At 44.4% G+C, this 24708-nt stretch overlaps 1 protein-coding gene across 1 annotated transcript; it reads right to left on the bottom strand.

The window, feature by feature from the left end:
• Positions 1-3374: 3374 nt before the first annotated feature.
• Positions 3375-21118, bottom strand: TECTB (tectorin beta). Its single transcript, XM_068961732.1, has 10 exons — positions 21043-21118; positions 19762-19952; positions 18268-18410; positions 18090-18162; positions 12694-12797; positions 12469-12552; positions 7990-8152; positions 6389-6461; positions 4954-4986; positions 3375-3424 (listed from the first exon to the last, which is right to left on the bottom strand). Exons 1-10 carry the CDS (start codon positions 21116-21118, stop codon positions 3375-3377), a joined length of 990 nt encoding a protein of 329 aa, XP_068817833.1.
• Positions 21119-24708: the final 3590 nt, after the last annotated feature.

The following is a 24708-nucleotide window of genomic DNA, read 5'->3' as shown; positions in this document are numbered from 1 at the left end:
TGCCACAATCCCATTTTCACTGTGGCGGGCTCTGCTCCTCTCCAAAGCCCTTCAGCATCAAGGATTGAAAGCTCGTGACTGATGCTTAGAAGGAGAGAGGAAGAGGCATTTATATACGGGAAACATGGAGCTACCTCGGCATGGAGACCATGGGCCAAAAGTTGCTCCTTGTGCCTGATACCTTCTTCCCTGGTTTGGGATCAGGGTTTCTGAGTGCTAGCACTTTGTCCCATCATGAAAGCAAACAAGGCAGCTTCTGCTCTGGGGTCTCTCAGAGAGACTGGCCGTTCCCAACCATCCATCCATCCATCCATCCATCCATCCATCCATCCACCCACATATCCATCTATTTCTCTACCCATGTATCTGTCCATCCTTATGGACATTTCATTAATTCAAAGAGCATTTAGTGAGTATTTACTCTGTGCCAGGTACCACAGTGGGAGACACAAGAAAATAGGAAACTTTCCATGATCTTTAGCTCTCAGTTTACTGGGAGAGAGGAAGCATACTAGTAACACAATGTAATAGACTAATAGACGTACGTGCAAAAGAGCGGAAGTATCTGAGAAACCCAATATTCGTGCATTGAAAGACAATTAGAAAATGATACACAGATGTAGGGATGGGGTGGGATGTGATAATCAACTATCATTGTCCAGTCTTTGTATTTGTATCAAGTATGGGTGTTTATTCTCTTCCAGCCCTAGCCCACACGCCTACACAGTTATGTTCACATAGTAAAGACTTTGCTACCTCTGCCTTTTTCATCAGACATTATGACACAAACTTTTGGCATCCAATCACACACATGCCTGGAGAATACATATGTACACACACACACATGTGCCTAAATATACATATTCACACACATTCACGTGTATACATACACATGCACAGACATAGACTCTTATATACCCATATGCTGAGTATATGCATACATCTCTCTATATCTATCTCTCTATAGCTATAGGTAAAGCTGTATCTATCAGTTGGCCAATAGGTAGAGATTTCTGTGCATGTGTATGCTCAGTATATATATGTATGTGTATATGTCCTTGTCTCTCTCTATGTATATCCTTTGAATTACTCAAGTTAAGAGACAGAGATGTCTTTAGGACTCATAACCAGGAATTTCGATAAGAGCAATTTCCTAAAATCTGTATCCAGGTTGCTTCTATATCAACCAAGGATGCCTAAAGGGGAAATTATTGTTCCCTCCTCCTCTCAATGTCTCTTTTTTCTTCAGCACTAGTGGGAATTTGCAAGACAGAATGTTTGGAGAGTAGCTTTCTTTTAGTGATAGAGAAATTGTGAGACATGAAACCTACAACCAAATATCATAGACCTGTTAGTTAACTTCAAGTCTAAACATGTGCAGTTTCTGCTGAGACATGATGGCCTGAGAGACAGCGATGGCCACAAAAACTTTTCCTCCAAACACTCATCATGTGAAATGGCTGCACCTCCTTGCACAGAAACCCAGTACTGGAATTTTCAAATGCAGATGTAGGATAGAATGGTTGAACACCAGTGGAATATATGTGGATCTAAGAAGTGCTAGTTGTAGAAACCCCTGAGTGGATTGAAGAACTGGCTGTCAACATGATATATTAACACTGTAAGCTATAGTCATTATTTATTTGCTTTAAGACATTTAATTTATTCTGTAGCACCACAAAGAGATACAAGATCATTAAACATTATGATAAAACAAAGCAAAACTACCACAACATTGTTTTACTCTGACAGCCAAGGATTTATGATTATGGCTGTGAGTATGCTATTAAAGAGTTTTTGATTAGAACTGATAAAATATATCTTCTGTCCTTTTGAAGTAAAGGCTAGCTATAAAAATTCTGAATTTATAGGAAGAAGAGATCCCAAACGGTTGGAGTACCAGCTTTGAGACCAGTTCGACTACATTGACTTATTTTAATGTAACCTATTGCTAAACACGCACTCTGTGTCTCCAGAGATTTTAGAATTAGTTTAATTTCTGAGTTCATTAACACCATTTAAAAGCACCATCAAACTACAGATCTTAAAACTTCTCAAATACATTAAATGCAGAGATACAAGCTGACATGTTTTCCAACAATAAGCCCAAATCTATACAAGACAAAGAACAGAATTTAAAGTTCAGGCTTTTCCAATGACACCCCAGCTGCTAGCCTCAAACTGGGGTCCTCAATATATTTTCTGGGATCTGCCGATTATCTACCAGGACAATTTCTTTCAGTTTTTCTTTGTTTTCTGGGACACTGGAGTGGCAGTGCTCTCAGCATCAGACACCACATGGTTTCACTGGCCATTTATTTTCATTTTCTTTGTATTTATGTTTCCGATGTTTTGTTGGTTCCATTTGAACAATACAGGTTAGTGAGATAAAAACAGATATGGGCTTGAATGTTGCAGTCAAGGCTAAATGAGGTCAGGCCATTCTCTGAATCAAGATTTCTTAGCAGAGTGAATAAAAATAGTGAGCGCCTTGGGCATCGCAAGGCATATTAGGATGGGATTGCCAGGCTGCAGAGAACCTGTCACGGTAGTCCCTCTGAGGCATGTGCAAGCAGCAGTTTCGTTTAGGCAATGCTGTATTAACATGTGAAACTAATGCTAATGTTTTATTCCTTTTGCAGCTTGAGTCCTATTCAATTTGTCATTTTCTTCTCATCTTAGAAGTCTATATCAGCTATAAACATAGTGAGTGTCTACCTACGTAATGTCTATACATATCTTAAAACTTCATAGTAAAAAAAAATTAGGTTAGCTCTCATGGGGATTTCTCAAGAATCGCTTCCCTTCATACTGTTCAGTTTGGAGCAAAAGAAACGTTTCTGCTCTGATTTCCACATCATCACTTGAAAGATTAAAACCCCTGCCTGGTGGCTCAACCCTGGTCCTTAGATAGGAATTGCACAGCCTTGATGACAAAGGCCCCTTCGGCAGAGTTGGCCGTTCCTGTGCGTTCTGTCCCCAGTGCTGACTTTGTGCTTATTCTTTACCGCCTCCTCAAAATGTTCAGCTGTGCTTGGCTGCTACTCTTTCCAAATTAGAATAACTTTCAAAAGAGTCCACTGCAGCCCCGACTTGAATCTGGGGAAAGGAGACTTCACCGCCAGCTGCAGGGGAGACACGGCAGAACCTAAGAGCCACAGGAAGTCACAGGAGGAAGTAGGGCACCAAAGGAAAAAATGATCACTGAAATTCTCAAAGATCACCGGAACACATATTTGGCCAAGCGCTATTCTCTGCTCCCCAACGACACGGTCTTCTGTTTGTTCTCTTTTGGCAGCGCAATAAATGTGGTTTGTCATTGACAGAGGAGATGGTCTTGGTGGAGGAGCTGCATCTGCCTGCCCAGCTCTCCCTTATAACACAGCGCAAACCCCCAGCATCACGATGAGGTGATAGAGCACATCTGTGGACCAGACAGGAAAGGAGAGAGAAACAGTTCGACAAAGAGCAAGGAGAACTCAGCAAGAGAGTCAGCATCAAAGGGTCCACTCAAGGGTGCTGGGTTTTCATAAAACTCTGCACGCTGTATACATAGTCAGATTGTTTCATCCTCCAGGGTTTCCATAGCTCACCTTCATCAGTGCAAAGAACCCAACAGATAAGCTCAGGATATGGAACTCTGACAAATGGGAACCTGAACTTAATGATGGTCCTTTTCACTGTATGGCATTAGCTGTAGAACTTCCTTTAAGAATGAGAATCCGGGTATCATAAAGAATTGATTTGCACAATTTCATGTAATTATGAGAGCAAAGCCTACATCTGTGAGTTTATGAATAAATAGAACTGTCTTGCCCATCTTCTCGCATAGCTACCTCCTTCTCATTGTTTGACGAGACCTTATTCCTCTAAGAGGCTTCTCAGGCTGCTGTCTAAATCACTATTCAGCTCCCACCCGCCCCACTTCACACGTATTAGGAAGGGCAGGAGCCCTGCTTGCTTTGTTCACTGTGATAGTCGCACCACCTAGAAGAGTGCCTGGTACAGAGTCAGTACTTAGGGTTGATATTTACTGGATGCTTGCTGCACGCTGAGCATTGCTTAGGGCTCTTGGCTGTGATAGTTAATCCACACAACAACTTCTGTGTATGAGACGGGCAATTATTAACCCAGCTTCAGAGAGGAAACTGGGGGATGCACGGGTGAGGTCATGGCTCAAGGTCACCCAGTTCATGACGGGAGGGTCACAAAAGGGACTAGAAATATTTGTTGAATGAACAGATCATTGAAAACTCAAGCTCTCCAAATGCAGAAACCCCCAGGAAGCCACCTGGTGATGTCTGTGCTTAGACTTGGTGGGCCTGGGGGTAGGGGTCCCGTTCTGCTTCATCCAACTTGCCCCCAGCTCCTCCCTCCCTTCCGAGCTCAGGGGCTGGCTGGAGAGAGACCACTACTTCCAGTCCCCCTCCACATCATAAGGGTGTGCTTTAAAGTATACCTTTTAATTCTTAAGGGACCAAAGGTAAGCTTCTTTTAGAACACAAGAGGAATTTGCTGTATGGGTCAGGAAATTCAAACGGGAACTCTATCAACCTAGAGGGGTGGGATGGGGAGGGAGATGGGAGGGAGGTTCAAAAGCGAGGGGATGTATGTACACTTATGGCTGATTCATGTTGAGGTTTGACAGAAAACAGCAAAATTCTGTAAAGCAATTATCCTTCAATAAAAATAAATTAAAAAACCACATGTGCATGCTAAGTCACTTTGGTCATGTCTGACTCTTTGCAACTCTATGGACTATCCCCTGCCAGGCTCCTCTGTCCAGGCAAGGTTACTGGAGTGGTTGTCGTGCCCTCCTCCAGGGGATCTTTCTGACCCAGGGATCGAACCCTGCATTGGTAGGTGGGTTCTCTACCACCAGCACCACCTGGGAAGCCCCTTTGAAACACACATCTGCCTGTTAAAAACATTGCATGGAGCTCTTTTCCTTACCTGAGAAGCTATAGAGACCAGAGGATCCCCTGCCTGTAGTGAGTAAAGAGAAAATGCAGAAGCTTTAAGATAATATCACAAAGGGAAAAAAAAAAAAATCACAAAGGGAGCAGCTGTGTTCCCAAAACACAAACCTGACTGATTTCCCCCTGATTAAACCAACCGACTCCCCATTGCCTTTAGGACAAAATTTCTAGCAGGCTTGACAAGGCTTCATCTCACCATTCTTTTTTCAGCTTTCTATAGCAGGGCTTGGTAAACTTTCTGGAAAGAGCAGATGATAATAAATATTTTCAGTTTCACAGACCACATGGTATCTATTGCAGCCACTTGAGGTGGTTGAAAGCGAGGGGTGACAACCCCTAAATGAACCAGTGTGGCTATGTTCCAGTAAAACTTTCTGTAGAAACACTTACATTTGAATTTCATATAATTTTTGAGTGTTATGAAATACTGTTTTGATTTTTTTCAACCACATAAAAAGGAAAAACCATCCTCAGCTTGCAGATCATACAAAATCAGGCAGTGACTGGGTTTGGGTTCCTGGCCAAAGTTTGGTGACGCCAGCCTTGCCACAGGCTTGCCCACCCTTGATGTCACAGCCCCCTTGAGGGCCTGACTTCAAGACAACCCACAGAGGTCTTCCTCAAGCCTGACTAGGGTGAGTTGCCCACCTGGCCGTCCCCAGGGACCCTGCCTCCCCCAGCACGATGGACAGACGTCTCCCTCTCCCTTAGCATTTAGCGTCTCTCTCTCTTTGCTGGATGGTACATTCTAGAAGATGAGACCCATACGGGGCTCCTTTATTTCTGAAACCCCAGCACCAACCCAGGCCAAGCTCGCTCCTTTACTGGTTTGTTGAATTGCCCTGGATGCCCTGCTGCTGCTAAGTCACTTCAGTTGTGTCCGACTCTGTGCGACCCCATAGACGGCAGCCCACCAGGCTGCCCCGTCCCTGGGATTCTCCAGGCAAGAACACTGGAGTGGGTTGCCGCTTCCTTCTCCAATGCATGAAAGTGAAAAGTGAAAGTGAAGTTGCTCAGTCGTGTCCGACTCTTTGCAGCCCCGTGGACTGCAGCCCACCAGGCTCCTCTATCCATAGGATTTTCCAGGCAAGTGTACTGGAGTGGCCTGCCATCGTCTTCTCCCTGGATGCCCTAGTAGCTTCGTTTTCTGTTATTATTGCCTGCACACCATGTCTGGAAGTTCAGCACTTCCTAGTCCCTGAGGGGCATTGGAATTGCAGCCAAAGGCCCAACTTTTTAGGGTAATTAACAAACTTCCCCACCGTCCCCAGGTGGGGAGACTCGTTGCGGGTAAAGGTTGTGTCTACAGGCACAACTGGTTTGGCAATTCAGTGAAAATGCTCAAACTGGCCGTGCCTGTGGACATAGCCCGACATGAAGGCAACCGTTTGGAAAACAGAGAAGCTTACTACGGAGGGAGAGCTCCACCACCAGCACGCCTCCAGTCTGGTCCCGGAGGAGGCGTTTCCGCTTGTCACAAGTCTGGAGACACAGCAGAAGCAAAGGCGAGAGAAGGGGAGGGCGGAGGTGGGATCAGAGACAAACACAGGAGAGAAAAGAGATTTTTTTTTCAAAAGTCACAAGCTTGATGGAGTCAAAATCCCCCAGACCTCAGATACTAGTTCCCTTATACTTTTATAACCAAGTGAGAGATGTATCTCATCCCTTCTCTGACTTGACAAAAAGGAATAAATCTTTCCATTATGAACTCTTCAAGCTGGAACAAATCCACATAGCATTTGGGAGGGAACTGACCCTGTTTCTTTTGATGAGAAGTAAGACTTCTGTCCATAGTTACTGTTGTCAGAGTGGTTTGAAATGTGGACACCTGCAAAATGTGTTCCGGTTCATTTTCATTTTTTAAGGGTAATACCAATTACCCTTCCAGGATTATCCTTCCAGGAACAGTTAAATGTTTCTCTACTGCCTTCCCTTTATCTGTTTGTGCATAATTGACTACTGTCTGGCCAAATAGGGATCAACAGAAATAGAGATTATCATCTTATTTCTGTTGGTTACTACAGGTGAGCAGGTACCCTCTTCAGAAATACTGTGTCCCTCCTCACCAAGGTCTCTGGTCCAAAGAGACTGGAGGAGGCAACAGTTTGGAATTAAGCACTTTGAGGTCTTTAAGGCAGTGGTTTTCCAGCCGGAGCATGCCTCAGAATTACCCGAAGAGCTTGCTAAAGCACAGGTGGCTGGGCCCACCCAGAGTGTCTGAATCAGGTGGATCTGGGGTAGGGGCTGAGAATTTGCATCCTCACCTAACAAGTTCCCAAGTGATGCTGAGGCTGCATGGACCACACTTTGGAACCACTGCTCTAAGGCCCAGCTTCACATTGGGTCCCAGTGGAAAACTGTCTCCCACCTGAATTCTCTCTGCATGTTGTTTGATCTTCAGCAACTTCTTGGGGGAAAAGCAGAAGGGAAACTGACCGCCCTGCGTGAGGTGCACTAAACGTGTCTGGGAAGCTGGGCCCTTTCTCTCAGGTGATCAGAACAACTATGATCTCACGTGGGAATTCCTACAGCATCTCTCTGGTCTATCACAGGTCCTAGAGATGGACCCTCAGGCTGGTAAGTCAAGAGCTAAAAGCACCTTTGCCTTCCACCCAGAGCTTACTGCTATCACCTGGATTTTGAATTTCCCTTATCCTTTTAACTTTTCCAAAGCATTTCCATGTCTGTTATTGCTTTCATTTTCCCTAACACTGCTCTCTGAAGAGAAGGGCCGCCATTACTCATCATGGCTCTATCTTTAAAGATGGGAAAACCAGGCTCAGGGGTTAAGTAACATGGGCCAGACCGTGTAGCTTGTTGGTGGCGGGCAGAACCGCCTGGGACATCTGCTCCCACCCTCAGCATCCTTTCCTCCAGAATGTCCTCAGCACACACCTACAGGGTCTAGTGATAATTTCCCAGCTGAAAAAAAGTACAGCTTCTCAAATACTGCTTCCCCCGCCACACCCAGGCTCAGGGAACACTCTCGTTCCAGGGAGGGGTGGCTCACCACGGGGCAGGAGAGCTTCTCACTGTCACAGATGAACGTCTCGCAGTGTAACCACACCTTAGACAGTTTGGGGATGTTCTGGAACCGGAAGGCATTGAATTGGAAGGTTGCCCTGTGGTCTTTCCCGTTCTCATGCACAAGGACGGTTTCATCCGTGGGGCAGCTGCAGCACACGGGGTAGAGGGAGGGAAGCGGGGGAGACAAGGTCACCTCGTGACTCCAGCAAGAGTGTCTGGGGCAAAGCCGTGCGTAGCCTCCTCTGGGAGCACGCTATCCTTTGGAAGCACTTTGACTGGTGTCATCTCACTTATCTTCGTTTCTCTGGGGTCTCTTTGGGGAGCTATGAGATGGCTGTGGTCATCCCTATTCTACAGACAGAGTACAGCCAGGGCGAAACAACTTTTGAGAAGACACACATCTGGTAAGTCACCACGTCTCTGTCCCAAAAAAGTGAAACCCCCAAGACAGTGTCCTTGGCGGACTGGAGTGTGTCCAGACTCTCAGCATGCGTCCAAAATAGAGATGGTGGTGCTAGGAGCAGCGTTTCCCACTCTGCTGGCACAGCAACCTCTGCCCAGGTCACACCCAACACACTGTTGTGTGTGTATTGTGAGGTTTTGCCACTGGGAATTTGAATTTATATTACTGAAGTTTTATGTCCATTCTATTATACATGACTACTTTGGCAAAAAAGTGATATTTTTAATATGCACACAGAAAAAATGGCGTGAAGGATACTACCTAAATGTTAACCCTGGCTATTATGGACAGTTTTTTTGTGTGTGCTAAATTCTCTGTAAGGAGAATGTACTATTGGGAAGTTTCAAAATTCCAAAAGTACATTGCAGTAAAAGAAAAAGAAAATGATAACATAGATGGACATGGGTTGAAACCCATTGTTTTCACCTGGAGGCCATTTGGCATGTAGTTGTCATGACTTGGGGGACAGGGGAAAGCTCCTGGCGTCTAAAGGGTAGACATCAGGGATGCTACAGAATGTCTTGGAGGGCACAAGACAGATCTCACAACAAAGACTGATCCGGCCCAAAGAGTCCATGGTGCTGAGACTGGGAAACCCTGGTTTAAGCACAGTAATTTTTCATTTGCTCAGCACATATGGATTCTCTACATAAGTGCCAGACATTCAGGCAGGTGTTTGGAAGAGACACTGTTTCTTGGGAATATACAGGGGCCACAGAGTGTGGGGACTTGTGTACAGGTGATGGTAAGGAACAGGATCTGTCCTCTGTGGAACAAAGGTCTATGGGTTCAAAAGCTCAAGACCAGGGAGCAGCCCTGCTTGGACCCCAAAGTTCATGCCTCTCCTGGCGTGTCCCTCTGACTCTACTTTCGTTCCAACTCAAGACATACAACAGAGAGCAGAGCAACCACCCCAGGGAACCTTCATGGTGGACCCTCCCCTGCCGCCTCTATCAGAATCAGACTTTAGGAGCCAAATTAGAGGTAGGACAGAAGGGATGTTAACTCTGAGAGTCACTGAGTGAAATGAGGCATGAACACTGCACATTTTATCTGACCAAGGCTGGAAGTGGGGTTCTGTTGGTGGAGGCCTCTGAGCGGTGACAGAGCTGGGGGCATTTTCCGAGCTGTGAAACAAGACTCTTGAAGGATCATTCGGTCTTTAAACCCGAGATCCTTGTACGAATTCAAGACCAAGTGCTTAAAATAGATCCTTGCTGCTGGAGTGTCCAAGGCCTGGTGTCAGCCAGTGGAAAACAATGTAAGCAGAGCTTTGTTGGCGGCAGGCAGGAGGTAAGCCACAGGCAGGCCTAGATGCCTTGGCACTTCTGTCTCTTGGTGCTGACTGTGGCATTTGCCTGTCCGTGACAGGTAGCTCAGGATTGTAGAACGTCCAGAGGGAGGCTTGTATACCGTCATCACAGGAGTCTCCTTTCCCCAGCTGAGGTCAAAATTCCTGACAACCTATTTATTCCAATCTCTCCAGGCATCTTGAAAACTGGGCTTTCCTCCCAAAGGGCCTGGTGTGAACCAAAAGCTTGTGGGAGGTTATGGAGTGGACTTTCTAATTCTTCCCTTTGGCACTGGTCTTTGTGCATGTAACTCCAACTTCAAGGGGCCGTTTCAGCTAGGCAGAGTTTGCAACTATATCAGGGCTTCTCTGATTTAGCAGCACTTAAATGCAGATTCCCAGGGTTCACCTCGGGATCTTCTGAAGTTGTAGGTTTGCGATGTGTCTGCATGAGCAGCAGGCACCCGAAGGAAATCCTGGGCGCACTAGAGTTTGAGGCCCACTTGTAGAGACTACCCCAAAGTCACAAGCATTTCCTTTTCTGTCATATCACACATCTGCTAAGTGAGCAAGAGTACCAGAACTATCTAAGGAGACAATCCCATGATGTGCCAGAAGACTTTGCCCTTGTGTGGCTATTGTTTGAGAGAGGGTTCCCAATGCCTATTGGTAATTTCAAGGTCCCTATAGGTCAATAATTTATTTTAGAATCTCTCTGAAGTCATTGGATTTGTACCAACAACAACAAAACCTAAATGGCTCATTCAATAACATATGAAATAAGGACCCAAACTGAGCTGTCATCCCTGCAGGAAGATAGGTGGCTTGCATGTGGCCCTTACTGACCTGTCCTACCTGGTGTTCTAAGGTGATGTGTGTGTGCATGTGCACACGTGTACTCAGTCATGTTCTACTCTGTGCGACCCCATGGACTGTAGCCTGCCAGGCTCCTCTGTCCATAATGCTGCTCAGATCATCATCCCTTGACTAGCTTAGACTTGTGGAATTTGAATCTGCCTGTTCCTCAGTTTCCTCATCTATAAAATAGTGATTATTATACTACCTACTTTATAGGAATTTTAATGAAATTGAAAAAAGTATTTGTAAAATACCCATCTAGAGCAGTGTCTGGTATGTTGTAAGAGCTATATCAAGTGAAAATCACTCAGTCGTGTTCAGCTCTTTGCAACCCCATGGACTATACAGTCCATGGATTTCTCCAGGCCAGAATACTGCAGTGGGTAGCCTTTCCCTTCTCCAGCAGGTCTTCCCAACCCAGGGATCAAACCTAGGTCTCTAGCATGGACTTCCCTGGTGGCTCAGATGGTAAAGCGTCTGGCTACAATGTGGGAGACCTGGGTTTGATCCCTGGGTCGGGGAGATCCCCTGGACAAGGAAATGGCAATCCACTCCAGTATTCTTGCCTGGAAAATCCCATGGACGGAAGACCCTGGTAGGCTACAGTCCATGGGGTCGCAAACAGTAGGACAGGACTGAGCAACTTTCTTTCTTTCTTCTCTTTACCAGCTGAGCCTCAAGGGAAGCCCAAGGGCTGTATGAATGCTTCTTAAATAAATATAGATAAAGATCCAAAGTGGCTTTATCTTTGTTATCCCATCATCTTTGTCCCTGGTCCCTGTATTTTTGCTTAGCCCTGATGAGTTTCAGTGTAATTGTCTGCTTTGGTGTGGGGAATGGCCTCTTCTGAGTTTACTGTGCATTGTGTGGACAATGCCTGCATCTCTTTTGTTTTCCAAAGTTACAACTCTAAGGGTTTCTAGACAATTGTCATCTCGGGGTCAGCATGTCATCATGAACTCAAGGAGAATCCAGACTCCCTTACCCAGAAGCCCTCTTCCCTGGGAGCTTACACACTATTCCTCATCTTCACAATCCACCGTCAACAGTAGAAAGCATCCTTTGTCACGTGTTCTTCAGAGGCTGTGCCCTGTCCTTCCCTCTACTATATCTGATCGGTCGCTAAATTTTTACTGCTTCTCCCCGCTCGGATGGCGTTGGATGACGTTCTTTTCATTCACTCCGCTACAATGTTGATTCAGGTGTTATCACCTTGGGCTCTAGAGCTGCCACAGCCTCTAAGCTGGTCTTTACGCCTCTTGGGTACTGTTTCTAAACCATCTATGTATGATTTCTAGAATCATTTTCCTATGCTGTAATTGCAATACTTTAGTCCTCTACTCCAAATGTTAAGAATTACCCATGGAATCATTAGTCAATAAAGACAATGATATTAAAACTGATTGGATACCAACCCGGTACTCTACGCTAAACTTTTTACATGGGCATCTAATTTAGTCCTCATCTGGGTTCTGATGTCAGATGGACTGGATTTGAACCCAACGTGCCTATTCCCCCATAAACGCACACATACACTAATTATGTGACATTACTTAACCCCTCCTATGCCTCAGTTTCCTCATCTGGAAAGAGGAGATGATAGTAATCATACTCACCTGTTGTCAGGGAAGTGAGTTAGTACATGATAAAGCTCTAGGGATAGTATCTGGTACCTAGAAAGCACTGTGTAAGCTTTTCCTGGTATCATTACTCAGTCTGGAAACACAGAGGAAGTCACTAATGTGGCCCCAACAGGCTCCATCTCTTCCTCCTAAGCCGTCCCGAGGCAGAGTCGCCCCGGATCACCTGGTCCCACCACTCAGGCTTGTGTTCCAGAGAACCGTACCTACCCCTTGTTGATCAGCTGCCACTGCAAAGGATACATGAAATCAGCCGAGGGTGTGGCCCAACAGCTGTTCAAAACCACTTTAAACCTGAAAACGAAACAAAACACATCTCACTTGAAGCCTGAGAATTATATGTCTAGAAACGCTGGGTGATTAAAAAGCCTCTGGTCTGGTATTTTTTTCTCATCTTTGTATTTACACATACAGACAATAAGAATACACACTTACCTAATGCTTAACCCTTTGGCTTCTACTCCTGCAAACAGATCTGAACCGATTTCGGATGTCTCCAGGATAAAAGGTGCTTCTTTCTTAGTGGAGAACTTGGCATTCTTTGGAAGGAAATTGACACTGGGCATTATGATATGTCAGGCTGAGTAGTCTGGTCTGACAGGAGCAGATACATCAGGACGGGGTGGGGGGTGGGGATCAACCCAGAGACGCACACAGTGAGACCCTCGAGGGCCAGAGAAGTGGCACCTCCTAGGACCCTGGTGCCATCTAAGCATGGAGGAGGACATCATATAACTGGGTTTGCTGGTTACAGTGAGACACATACTGTATGTCGCATCTATGCCGATGAGGAGCAAGACTTGCTTGATGGAAAAAGAGTGGAATCCAGCAACGCTGGATTTCCTTGAGCAGATTCCAGCTTGGATTGGAAAGTTTTTACTTTGATTCCCAGTGCAGTTAACATTAACAGCAGAAACAACTTTCTGATCACCTGCTATGTGTCAGGAACTGCCCTCTATGTTGAGAGAGTCTCTAAGTCATGCTGTCCTGTCTGTTGAGATTTATCAGTGAGCAAGTAGAGATCACTGTCTCCAGCCACCTGACATTCTAGCCAGGGAGTTGGACAGCAGACAGTAGATTAAATGAATTATATGGCTAGCATAGACTATAGTATTCTGTATAGAAAAACTATGGAAAAAAAAGTAGACCAGGGTAAGGTGGATTGGGAGTGCAAGGAGGGGACAGGTTTTAATTTGAAATACAGTCGTTGGGAGGCTTCCTTGAGGAAGTAACATTTGAATCAAGACTGGAGGGAGGAGATGCCAGGTAGGCATCAGACCATGCAGGAAAAGGCCCTAGGGGGAGACGGTGCCAAGTAGGACCTCAGGGTGGCCAGTCTGCTGGAACGCAAGTGAGTAAAGGGGAGGTGGGGAGAGGCAGGGAGTGAGGAGGGCAGGAGAGGAAGTTAGACTGTAGGGTGGATCCAGGAGACTATGGCTTCAATTCAAGGACAATTGGGACTCATTGCCATGATTCAAGTACAGGGGAATCAAGACAAGTATCCTGGATTAATCCTAGTTCCCACCACTAACTTGGGAGTCACACAGGCAAGCCAGCCTTTTGATCCTTAGTATTCCCATCTGCACAATGGGAATACCTTTTGCCTTCGTCTGCCTTGCAGAAATGTTTCTATGATGGTGGCTATATGCAATAGGAGCATAAAGCTTAGACCAGGATACTAATGAAAAAATTGAGTTTCATGAACTTAGATATTCACGGAACTGCAATAGGTAAACAATGACAGCAAGGACATCTAGATAAAATAGACCTTAACTCCCTAAGGGTCAAATTCAGGGAATTGACAAGAGGGTTCGGAATCATCTTCTAGGGTCTCTTACATTATCTTATCAATCGCAGGTCCGGCCAGGGCCTCCTGACTTGGTCACCCAGAAGTCAATTATTTTTCTTCCCTTCTCTCAGCCCCCTGCACCAGTTAAATGTTTGTAATGATTAACCAATAACATTTTAAAATATAAGTGATCAGCTTAATGTGCAAGTTGAAGTGGCAGAAGATAATGGCTTCTAATGTTCCTTATTATTTTCTGAGATTTATTTCAAGGGACTGTTTCCAAATGTAGGATCTACCGGAGGATGATAATACCATCACTAATGTAGCCAGAGGTACTTCTCCTGGCCCCCATCTCCTAGGAACCAGGAATTGGAATACTGGAATGCCTCCACTTGCAGAGGAACCCTCCTGATTGTTACAAAGTGTCAAACACAATCTTCACCCTTAATTCAATTTCTGAGAAGAAACACCTTTGATGGTCAGTTTCTCTGCTTCTCACCTGACAGAAGGCAATGCTCAGTGTGTCCCCCTTACTTTCTTAATAACATGAAAATTAGGGACCTATGTCCAAAGAGCATCACCCTTTAATACCTAGGCAATTTGTTTTGGCAAATTCTGGGCTCCACCTTTTAGTAGGAGCATTAACCCAGCGTAGAGTGAATAAGATGATGAACGGACCACCAAGAGTGGGATGATATTTCGTTTGGGAAAGCAGTATCATTTCAGAGGAGAGAATTGGGACTAATGGGCCAGAGTTCAGGACATCAGATTTCACATGTTGACCTAAAATGGGAAGGCCCAATTTGTCATCGTCCTTGGAAGAGATAGGGAGTTCATCCCCCAACAGTCTTGCAGAGGGTTTGGGGCATTAGATGGAAGGTCTACATTAATCACCTCTGAGGTTTGTTCTGACTCTGGAAGTCTATGATTTTGGTCTCTATTTCTTACATTTGTTCCATCCCAGCTTTGTCATTTCTTTCTGTCTGACTAAAAGCAACAGCCTATACCATTTTGATTGAATAAAAGTCAGCCTAATCCCACTCTGACATTGACGTTCAACCCTATAAAAGTAACAATGCTAGAGCCAGGAGCTCTCAGTTTCCGGTTTAAATGAGGTCTGGAGACCTCTCTGGTGATCCAGTGGCTGGGACTCTGATTATCCAATGCAGGGAGCCTGGGTTCAATCCCTGGTCAGGGAACTACATGCTGCAACTAAAACTAGACATAGCCAAATAGATAGACATTTTAAAAATGAGGCCAAAGTTTACAATTATGAGAATGACTACTTCCTCAGACACTTATTTGTGCCAGGAACTGTGCAAAGTGTTTCATAAGGATTATTTCATTTAACCCTTGTAACAAACCTCTCAGGTAAGTGCTGTTATCCCCATTGAACAAATTCATAGGTGGAGACCAAGAGGAGTTAACTAAATTGCCCAAGGTCATATTACAGTAAATAGGGGACCAAGCGTCCAACCTGTGGTCTGATGTCAAGGCCTATTTGCTTAACCTCAATGTTAGGCTACTTCTGCAAGTTGGCTACCTTCCTTTATTTGGGATTGAGAGATTAAAAAAAACTTTTCACCAAGAATACCAACTATAGAACCATTCGCAGTAACAAGTAGAAGAGGACGGAGAGAGGAGAGGAAGCAGGCTGAGCAGAACTGGTGGTTTTGGAGCCCAGCGTTTGGAGCTCTTGGAATCCTGGGCAATTAGCAGTGCACTGATTCCACTGCCCCAGGCAGGGTACTGCTCTGTCTCTGCTAATTTGATGGAAATTTATACAGGGAGCAGCTGTTGCTTCAAAAGCACACAAGAATGCTCTGAAAGTGGAAGAAGGGAGGAGAAGAAAAATACCAACCACATGGATAAGGCACAGGAAACCGAGCCCATTGCGGGAATGTTAATCAGTACCAAAATCTCGGTTGTAACCTCAGCGCCCCCTTGTTGCCAAGGTTCATTTGTCTGGTAAGGGTTGTGTTGGCCTTAGCAAGAACTCATTTCTAGCAGTTCAGGGAAGCAGTCTGTCTAGCTCAGGGGATGGCCTGGTGATGCTGAGAACATGCTTCCTGATTTTTGTTTTTTCTTTAAAAAGATCTAAGGTTTGATATTCACGTCTGAAACTTCGCTCCACATAACTGATGGTGAATGATGCATTTTGACAATCATGGCACCTCTCCATTTCCTCCTGTCATAAAATCTTCATGGGGTCATATCTACAGTTTTATTTGGTTAAAGCAACAATCCTATACTTCCGGACAGGGATTCAGTAGTAAAGGTAACCCATCATCAACATGTCCCCTGGGTCTGTTGTCATGTGTAAAACTTATTTCCCTTCCTGGAGAACCCTTCTCAGTTACTTCAGTGGTTTTGCCATCCTTTCATCACCCTGGTGATCCACATTGCATCAAGCCCCTGCCAATATAGGTCAAGGGTTGTATGGGATTCCTTTTCTCAGGACTTAATCACTAGTGGTGTGTAGCCTGGGGCAGATCTAGGTTGTATGGGACCTTGAAGCTTATTTAGAGAGCCCTCTTGAAAGAAAAGAATTAAAGCTTTGAATACAAAATTAGACACAGGGCCTTGAAAAGGGCCTGTGCATGTCAGATTGGAGGAGAGGGATGACAGAGCATGAGATGGTTGGATGGCATCACCAACTCACTGGACATGAGTTTGAGCAAACTCCTGGAGATGGTGAAGGACAGGGAAGCCTGGCGTGTTGCAGTCCATGGGGTCACAAAGAATCAGACGTAACTGTGCAACTGAACAACAACAACAAAATGTTAGGGGTCATGACACTTAGTAAGTCTGCCCTGGAGACCAGTGTTAGAAAACCTTGTTCCAGACTGGGAACTGCTCTAGTGGGGTCTTGGGCAGATCATTTTCCCACTGGGTTTTAGATCCTGTTCTGTAAAATGAACTAGGTTATTCTAGGATCCCTTTTACGTCTCACCTTCTAAGTTCAGCAGATTAATAGCTTCCAGAGAACTGGGAACTGGGTTCCCCTTGTGGCTCAGTTGGTAAAGAATTCTCCTGCAATGCAGGAAACCTGGGTTCGATCCCTGTGTTGGGAAGATCCCCTGGGGAAGGGAAAGGCTACCCACTCCAGTATTCTGGTCTGAAGAATTTCATGACTACAGTCCATGGGGTTGCAAAGAGTTGGACATGACTGAGTGACTTACACTTTCAGGGAACTGGTAAAATGAGTTCCAAGAGTTCAAAGTCAGTGGAGCTCCAGGTAAGATAATTGTTTCCTTTATGAAATGAATAGGTTGCTCTTGATGGCCTTTAAGGCTATCTTCCAGTTCTAATCTTTTACGTAAAGGTTTCTATTTCTGGTTTCTGCCTGTGTTTTCCTTTAGCCAGCTGGGCTATTGCCTCCTCACTGGAAGCTGCGGACCTAAAAGACAAAGCACCTCTGTAAAAGGAGGGCAGCTGGGCTAATGGCCATTGCACACTTGGTTTCTCTGGAGTGTTTTATTCTGAGTGCCTTTAGCTTCAGTGTCAACATAGGCAGTATGCCGAAATTAGACAAAGAGGAGACCCACTAAGCAAAGGGCTTTGGAGACCAAAAAGCCAGGCAGCAGCAGCCACCCTAAACTTTCCCCTTACCGCTGTCCCAGGTAGGAAGCTCACTACGCCGTGCCCGATGTTTTAACAAGAGTTGGATCCTAAATTTAAATCTCTAGAGTGGGTTGTAGTGGAAACTAATCTTGGTTAGGAATTAGCCTGTGGCTGTCTTTACTGCCTACTGACCTTTGGTGACTCACAAGATTTCTCTTGTCTCAATTTTCTCATCTGTGAAATGGGAAGATTAACCTTATTTCTCTGTGACACCTTTCCTTCCATCCAGTCTATGAATCTGAATGTCTGTTGCATCCGGTCTTCAAAGAGGCTTAGCAGTAGACCAAAGCTTATGATTCAATGCCAATTCAAGAATGGGCTTTCATATACAGCTTAGAGGAGAAGAAACGCTGTGGAAACATCCCATCATCTCCTGTAAAGGCCACAGGGCAGCAGTGGGGACCTGGAGACCACTTACAGTATAGAAGTTGAGAGACAACTGGCTTTCAAACGTGCCCATGCTCCCGTTCTTCACGTGAACAGTGGCCACTCTGTAAAGGGGAGAGAATTTTGCATAAGGGCTGAAACATGCCTGGTTGACAGGAACTGCAGAACATGCGCAAGGCAGCCAGCCCTCCTCTCTCAGAGCAGCTTACCTCTGGTCAAAGGCAGCCTGGTTCACCAAGTAGGTGGAGTGATAGGTGCAGGAAAAGGAGTAGTTCACAGGCTGGTTCTTGACGATCACGGTGCTGTCGTTGGAAACGATGTGACTGTAGAAGTGGTAGATGGGGGGCTTGTACTGGAGAAAGGGAGCAGGCAGTTAGGGTAGCCCTTTACCCCCATGGTGTGAGTGAAAGCTCTTGGAAAAATGGTGGACGATGGCTCAGAAGAAAGTCCATGGGGTGCCATAGATATTTCCCATTGATATAACACCCATTCTTGTTTATAGGTGAGCTGATAATTTTTGTAAAGAGTTCTTAAGTCTGTTCAAGATTGTTTAAAATAATCTAAGTTGAATGTGGTACACTTAAAATAAAAATCCATGTACCTATCAGGCTTCTGACCAAACTGAACTAGTTCAAGAATCTCTCATCTCCCAACATCAACTTTTTATTGATTTCCCCTGCCCAAGTAATCTTATGTGACACCTTCACCTATCTCCCAGCTCAAGAACATAACTGCCTAGTTCTTGGTCTTTCCTTCTTCCAATCATAAGCGCTAATTCTGAGATTCTTTCCCCTGACTTCTTAGACTTTAAAATCACCGAATATTAGAGTTAAAGGGGATCTCCAATATTCACTTGAGCAGTGATCTGCCTGAGACCACACAGATGATTTCTAGCTCATTTTACCAGGATATTAAAAAACGAGATGGTTTTGTTAATCATGCCCATGATTCTTCCCACTAGATCACTGAATCACTGCATCACTGTGGGGCTTTTAGGAAGCAAATGTGGCCCCAGGATCTGAGGCCTAGTAGATGTACCCTCTCCTATAGTCAAGGCCGTAGTGATACTAGACCTAGCCTTTCTTCACAATTGTATCGCTACTGGTTGTGGCCTTGAACTGTGCCTGGGAAGTCTCCAATTTCTCCTCCATTCCATAAGGACACTTGACAAGAGGTGTGGTTCCTTTTCATTCTGATGACCTGTCCTAGGTACTTCACAAGACCCAATTATGGGCTCTGTTATACTTTGGTCTCTCCTTTAAGATGCCTTCCAAATGCACTTTGTCACCACTTCAAAATCTTAAGTAGAAGATGGCCCACCTATCCAGCCCAGGAAGAGTGGCAGCGATGAGCATATACTCAGAGCTCCAAGTGACACGGAGGTGGGAAATGCATCGAGTTGGCTGTAAGCTGTTACAGAAAACCCTGAATGAACTTTTTGGCCAAACCAATAGTTTGTTTGGCTCACAGAAGGTGGTCTAGCTGCTCAGGCAACAAATTAGAAGAATAAAATTTAAATCCTGAGAGTTGCTTAAACTAGGCAGAAAAGAAGTATTTAAATAACACTCACATCTCAGGAAATCTGGGGGTCGGGACTGACTCTTAATTGGAAAGTGGTGAATTTTGAATCCTTTTAAGGATGGACAGCAGATGGGCCCACTTGCCTCCTTTTAGCAGCTCTTCCCTGTGTAGTTTGGACTTACCTCAGACTGGGTTCCACAGTAGGACTTGTTTTTAGGTGACAAATCTGGGATTACAAATTGGTAGTAACCTGCTTCATGGACCCCATTGTAACACAGCCCACCAAGCGCCAGCTGGTGCACTTCCCATCCATAGGGGCACTCAGGGATTTTGGTGATGATTGTTTTGGGATAGCAAAACACGAGAATGACATCTGGAAAGATGAGAGACAAGGTTTGAAATCGGATCTGGTAATCATATTAATCTACATATGGTGGGCTCCTATTACAGCTGAGCATGCAAAGCAGTTGGTTAAAAATATTTTCCCCACTATTCTTCATGAGCTGTGATGAAAGTTCCCCCCCAACATCAGTCACTAAAGTTTCCCATTTATAGATTTTGCAACCTCTGCGTAAAATCTGCACTATTCTTAACATGTATTCAAAACTGGTCCACGTTTAAACTTGAACATATTTTAAGGAACGTATTTTTGAAACCAGATTGGATGAATTGGAAATATATGTATATTTCAATCTGGTATCATATATATGTATAGACATATTTTTTAATCCTATGAAATGAGCACATTAAAGTTAAAATGTCAATTTATGCATAATGCTATGAAATTGTAGTTTATGGCACAGCACAGAAAATCAATAATCAAATGGAAAATAGGGGAAAAAAAAAAGGCCAAGATTTTATGTCTATTTATTCATCTATCTAGCACCCTCAATGTGAGAGACATGGGTTTCAATCTCTGGGTTGGAAAGATCCCCTGGAGAAGGGAATGGCTACTCAATAGAATTTTATTGCCTTGAGAATTCCATGGACAGAGGAGCCTACAGTCCATGGGGTCTCAAAGAGTTGAACACGACTAAGCAACTAACACTTTCACGATTTTAAAAAGTGTAAGTTTATCCAATATGTTTGTACTCTCTGCAGGAAAAATCGAATGGGCATTGGGGTCCTTAAGTGCTTCTGTGTGTGTCTGTCGCTCAGTCATGTCTGAATCTTTGCCACCCCAGGGACTGTAGCCCATCAGGCTCCTCCATCCATGGGATTCTCCAGGCAAGAATCCTGGAGTGGGTTGCCATTTCATTCTCCAGGGGATCTTCTGGACCCAGGGATTGAACCCAGGTCTCCCACATTGCAGGCAGACTCTTTTCCATCTGAGTCACTAGAGAAGACCACGTGGCTACATAACAGCATTTTCCTAACAATATAAGTACAGAGATTTGAGCTCTGGGAAGATACGCATCAGGAAACAGTCCTTTCCAGGAAAATGGGGCAGCACCAGAGCATACCTGCTTTATTTGGAGTGCAAGATCTTGCAGAGGCTTCTGCGAAGACAGCCAGCAGGACAAAGGCCCTCATCACCATTGCTCTTTCCAGGTAGCTGAGTCAAGCTGGCCAGACGTTCACGGTTCTGCCAGGGCCTGAGCCTTGGTCATTCTAGGTCAGAGATATGTGCAAGAAATTAAAACCAAGGGTGAGAAGGAAAGCAGCACAATCAGAGGATATTGATCCTGTCTTCCATTTCTAACGGCTCCTCATCTGGGCTGGGAGGCAAACATGGGGCTCATACCGCAGAGAGCATCAATTTCACACGCTGCTGCTCATGTTCGCAACTGTTTCATTCTCCCAGACTGGAGGCTGCCTCTCAGGTGCTCCTCAAGCCTCTGTTCCCAGTCCTAGCTGGACTTTATATAGCCCGAGTGTGTAAAAGAAACCTACTCCAGATAAATCACAATGAGCACGCATTATCCACTGCGGGGGGGGGAAAATAAAAGGCAGTCTTGCACAATAATCCGATTGGAAGCTCAGTTACGGCCACTTGAGGCTAATTTCTTTTGCTTCACAGAGTTGGAGAAACTTTTTTTAAAAACTAGTTTTTAAACCAGGAGTGAAATAAAAAGTTGAATTTTTTTCCTCCTCATACAAAAAATAACTGTGATCAGAGGCAAACTATTTTGTGCATGGTTCCAGGTTGCAGGTTTTTTTTTTTTTTTTTTTTTTTTACATCTTGTTTTCTTAGGTTTATTTCTTGCTTTCTTATTTTTTATGTGTAGGTGATCTAAACTGCGAATGTAGAAAGATATAAGTCCCACAGTGTTACGCCTGATACTAAAGGAAAAACAGGCTGTTTGTGTTCATGCAAACATGTCAAAGATTTTTTTCTCTAATATTTTATAATAAACCCTGAACTTCTAGAGTTTCATCTAGAAGTTCATCTAGAACTTCATTCTGAAATACAACTTTGTTTGTAGACACCTGAGTTTCCTAAAAAGTCTTGTTAGTCTCCCAAAGTGATGATACTGGAAGAAGGAACTTAGAAAGACAATTAAAAAAAAATTTTTTTTTAATGGAAGTATATAGCTGATTTACAGTGTTGTGTTAATGTCCGGTGTATATTAGTTTGATTAATATATATATATTCTTTTTCATACTCTTTTCTATTATGGTTAATTATTTAATATAGTTCCTTATGCTAAACAACAGGACCTTGTTGTTTATCTATGTTATATATACTAGTGTGTATGTGTTAATCCCAAACTCCTAGTTTATCTCCTCCTCCTTACTTTCAGGAACTGTAAGTTTGTTTTTGTGTCTGTGACTCTGTCTCTGTTTTGTAAATAAGTTCTTTATATCATACTGCAGTTTCCACATATAAGTGATATCATGACATTTATCTTTCTCAGAAAGGCAATCTTATGACTCAGTTCTTAGTCACTAAACAAGATTGCCCCAGGAACAACAGATAAAATGCTGCTCTTGCAAATTTCCAGATATATTCTCTTGGAATTTTTAGCACCAGGAAATTTAAGAATGAAAAATAAAGATTTCTTTTAGCTTTTGTTTTTAGAGGAAATAGACTCGTTTATCAAACAACTGAGAGCCTGCTGTGCAGAAGCCACTATATGAAGCATTTTGAGAAGACAGATGTAAAAAGTGTAGAAAAATGCCCTGCAGGCAGGAGTTTACAATGTAGTTGAGAAGGTAAATTGTACACAGTGCCTCAGAGTTAGAATGTTTGTTAAGTCATTGTTCCATTAACCTTATCACATTTCCTTAGTTTCAAGATACGTGTCTCTCCCTCTGAGTGCCTATAATTTAAAGTCTCAGAAACACTGAGGTGTGTCTTATAAGCAGTATGAATTTACAATATGATAGAGATCTTTACATCATCAGAACCTATTGTTGAATCAATGGTGTAGCTTACAGTGATGATACCTAAGAACTGAGGAAATAGCCATATGGCCAGCCATGATAGATTTTTGTGACTCAGTTTCCTTCTCTGTAAATGGAAGTCTCAGCCCCAACCTCAACTCAGAGGGTGGGAGAGCAAAGATGTAAAGGCTCTTGTAAACTGTAAATTGCTAGGTAAAAAGTAGATGACACAAAATGATATGTAAAAATTTCCGGCAACCAGTATGCATCCCTGAGTTGTTTTTCTTTTCCAAGGAAGTACCAGGAAGTGCCCATGGTAGAGTCATGCAACATGAAACATGTCTATATTGTATAACACACATGCAATGAGTGTATTTTTTTACATAAAGACTGAATGGGCTGAAGAGGGGGAAAGGAGGGAACACATTAGCGCTTCTAATACTGGCATCCAGTTTAGTGCGACCTGGAAGTATCAGCATGTTTTTACTAGTCTCTGCAACTCATTTGGAGAAGGCAATGGCAACCCACTCTGGTACTCTTGCCTGGAAAATCCCATGGACGGAGGAGCCTGGTAGGCTGCAGTCCATGGGGTCGCTAAGAGTCGGCCACGACTGGGCGACTTCACTTTCACTTTTCACTTTCATGCATTGGAGAAGGAAATGGCAACCCACTCCAGTGTTCTTGCCTGGAGAATCCCAGGGACGGGGGAGCCTGGTGGGCTGCCGTCTATGGGGTCGCACAGAGTCGGACACGACTAAAGCGACTTAGCAGCAGCAGAGGCAGCTGCAACTCATTACAGGCGTTACTTCCTGAGCAACAAATGGCACTTGACTCTCACAGGCATGCGTGGATTCTGAGTTTCTCTTTCCTAGGACTTAGCACTATCTCTGAGCTTCTTCCTCCATCTTCTTTTTAAAACATATGTTGAGTACCTACAGTATACCAGGGATGAGGCCCTGGGAAGACAAAGGTGAGTTAGCAGAACTAGGAACTGGGTGGGTTGATGGGGTGGGGGGGTGGGTGGATGGGGGTGGGGGGGTGGGTGGATGGGGGTGGGGGGGTGGGTGGATGGGGTGGGGGGTTGGGGGGGTGGGTGGATGGGGTTGGGGGGTGGGTGGATGGGGTGGGGGGGTGGGTGGGATGTGGAGAGTGATGGAAATCTGTACAGGGAACATGCGATGGGAGGAGGGAAAAGGGAGGGTAAGCATGCTTGATAGAGTAAGTAAAAGTAAGCCTAACTGCATAAGGACAGCCCCTCTGATTGGGCACAAACGATTATTGGTCGCTGATAATTCAGTGTTGATCTTCCATGTACATTAGGGTCCTTGTTTCCATTTCAAGAGAATTCTTTTTTAAAAAATTATTTATGTATTTTAATTGGGGGCTAATTACTTTACAATATTGTGGTGGTTTTTGCCATACACTGACATGAATTCTTTTCACCGATCTATAATACGTCCTTCTTTTCAGCCAACCTTGGCCCGGTCCAATCAATAGGATCATCTGTACTGATGAGGAAGGGCAGAATTCACTCATGAAAAGGGTTTCAGGGGAACTACAGACCTCTCCCGTATCCCAGTGGAAATATCTGGTGGATACCTACAAGATGCCTGGATCAAAAGCCCCCCTCTGCCACTTACTAACTGTGTGTTCTTGGGCAAGTTACTTAGCTTCTGGGAGCCTTAATTTCCTCCTTTCCTGAATGGCTATGATCGTATCTATGATAACAGTTACTCAGAGTATTAAAAGAAATATAAATCAGTTTACATACAGTGACTACTTTTTAAAAAATAAGATTGACT

Source organism: Capricornis sumatraensis, chromosome 23 (genome assembly GCF_032405125.1).
Source record: "Capricornis sumatraensis isolate serow.1 chromosome 23, serow.2, whole genome shotgun sequence".
In the NCBI taxonomy this organism is placed as follows: domain Eukaryota; kingdom Metazoa; phylum Chordata; class Mammalia; order Artiodactyla; family Bovidae; genus Capricornis; species Capricornis sumatraensis.
This window is presented reverse-complemented; position numbering and strand designations above follow the sequence as displayed.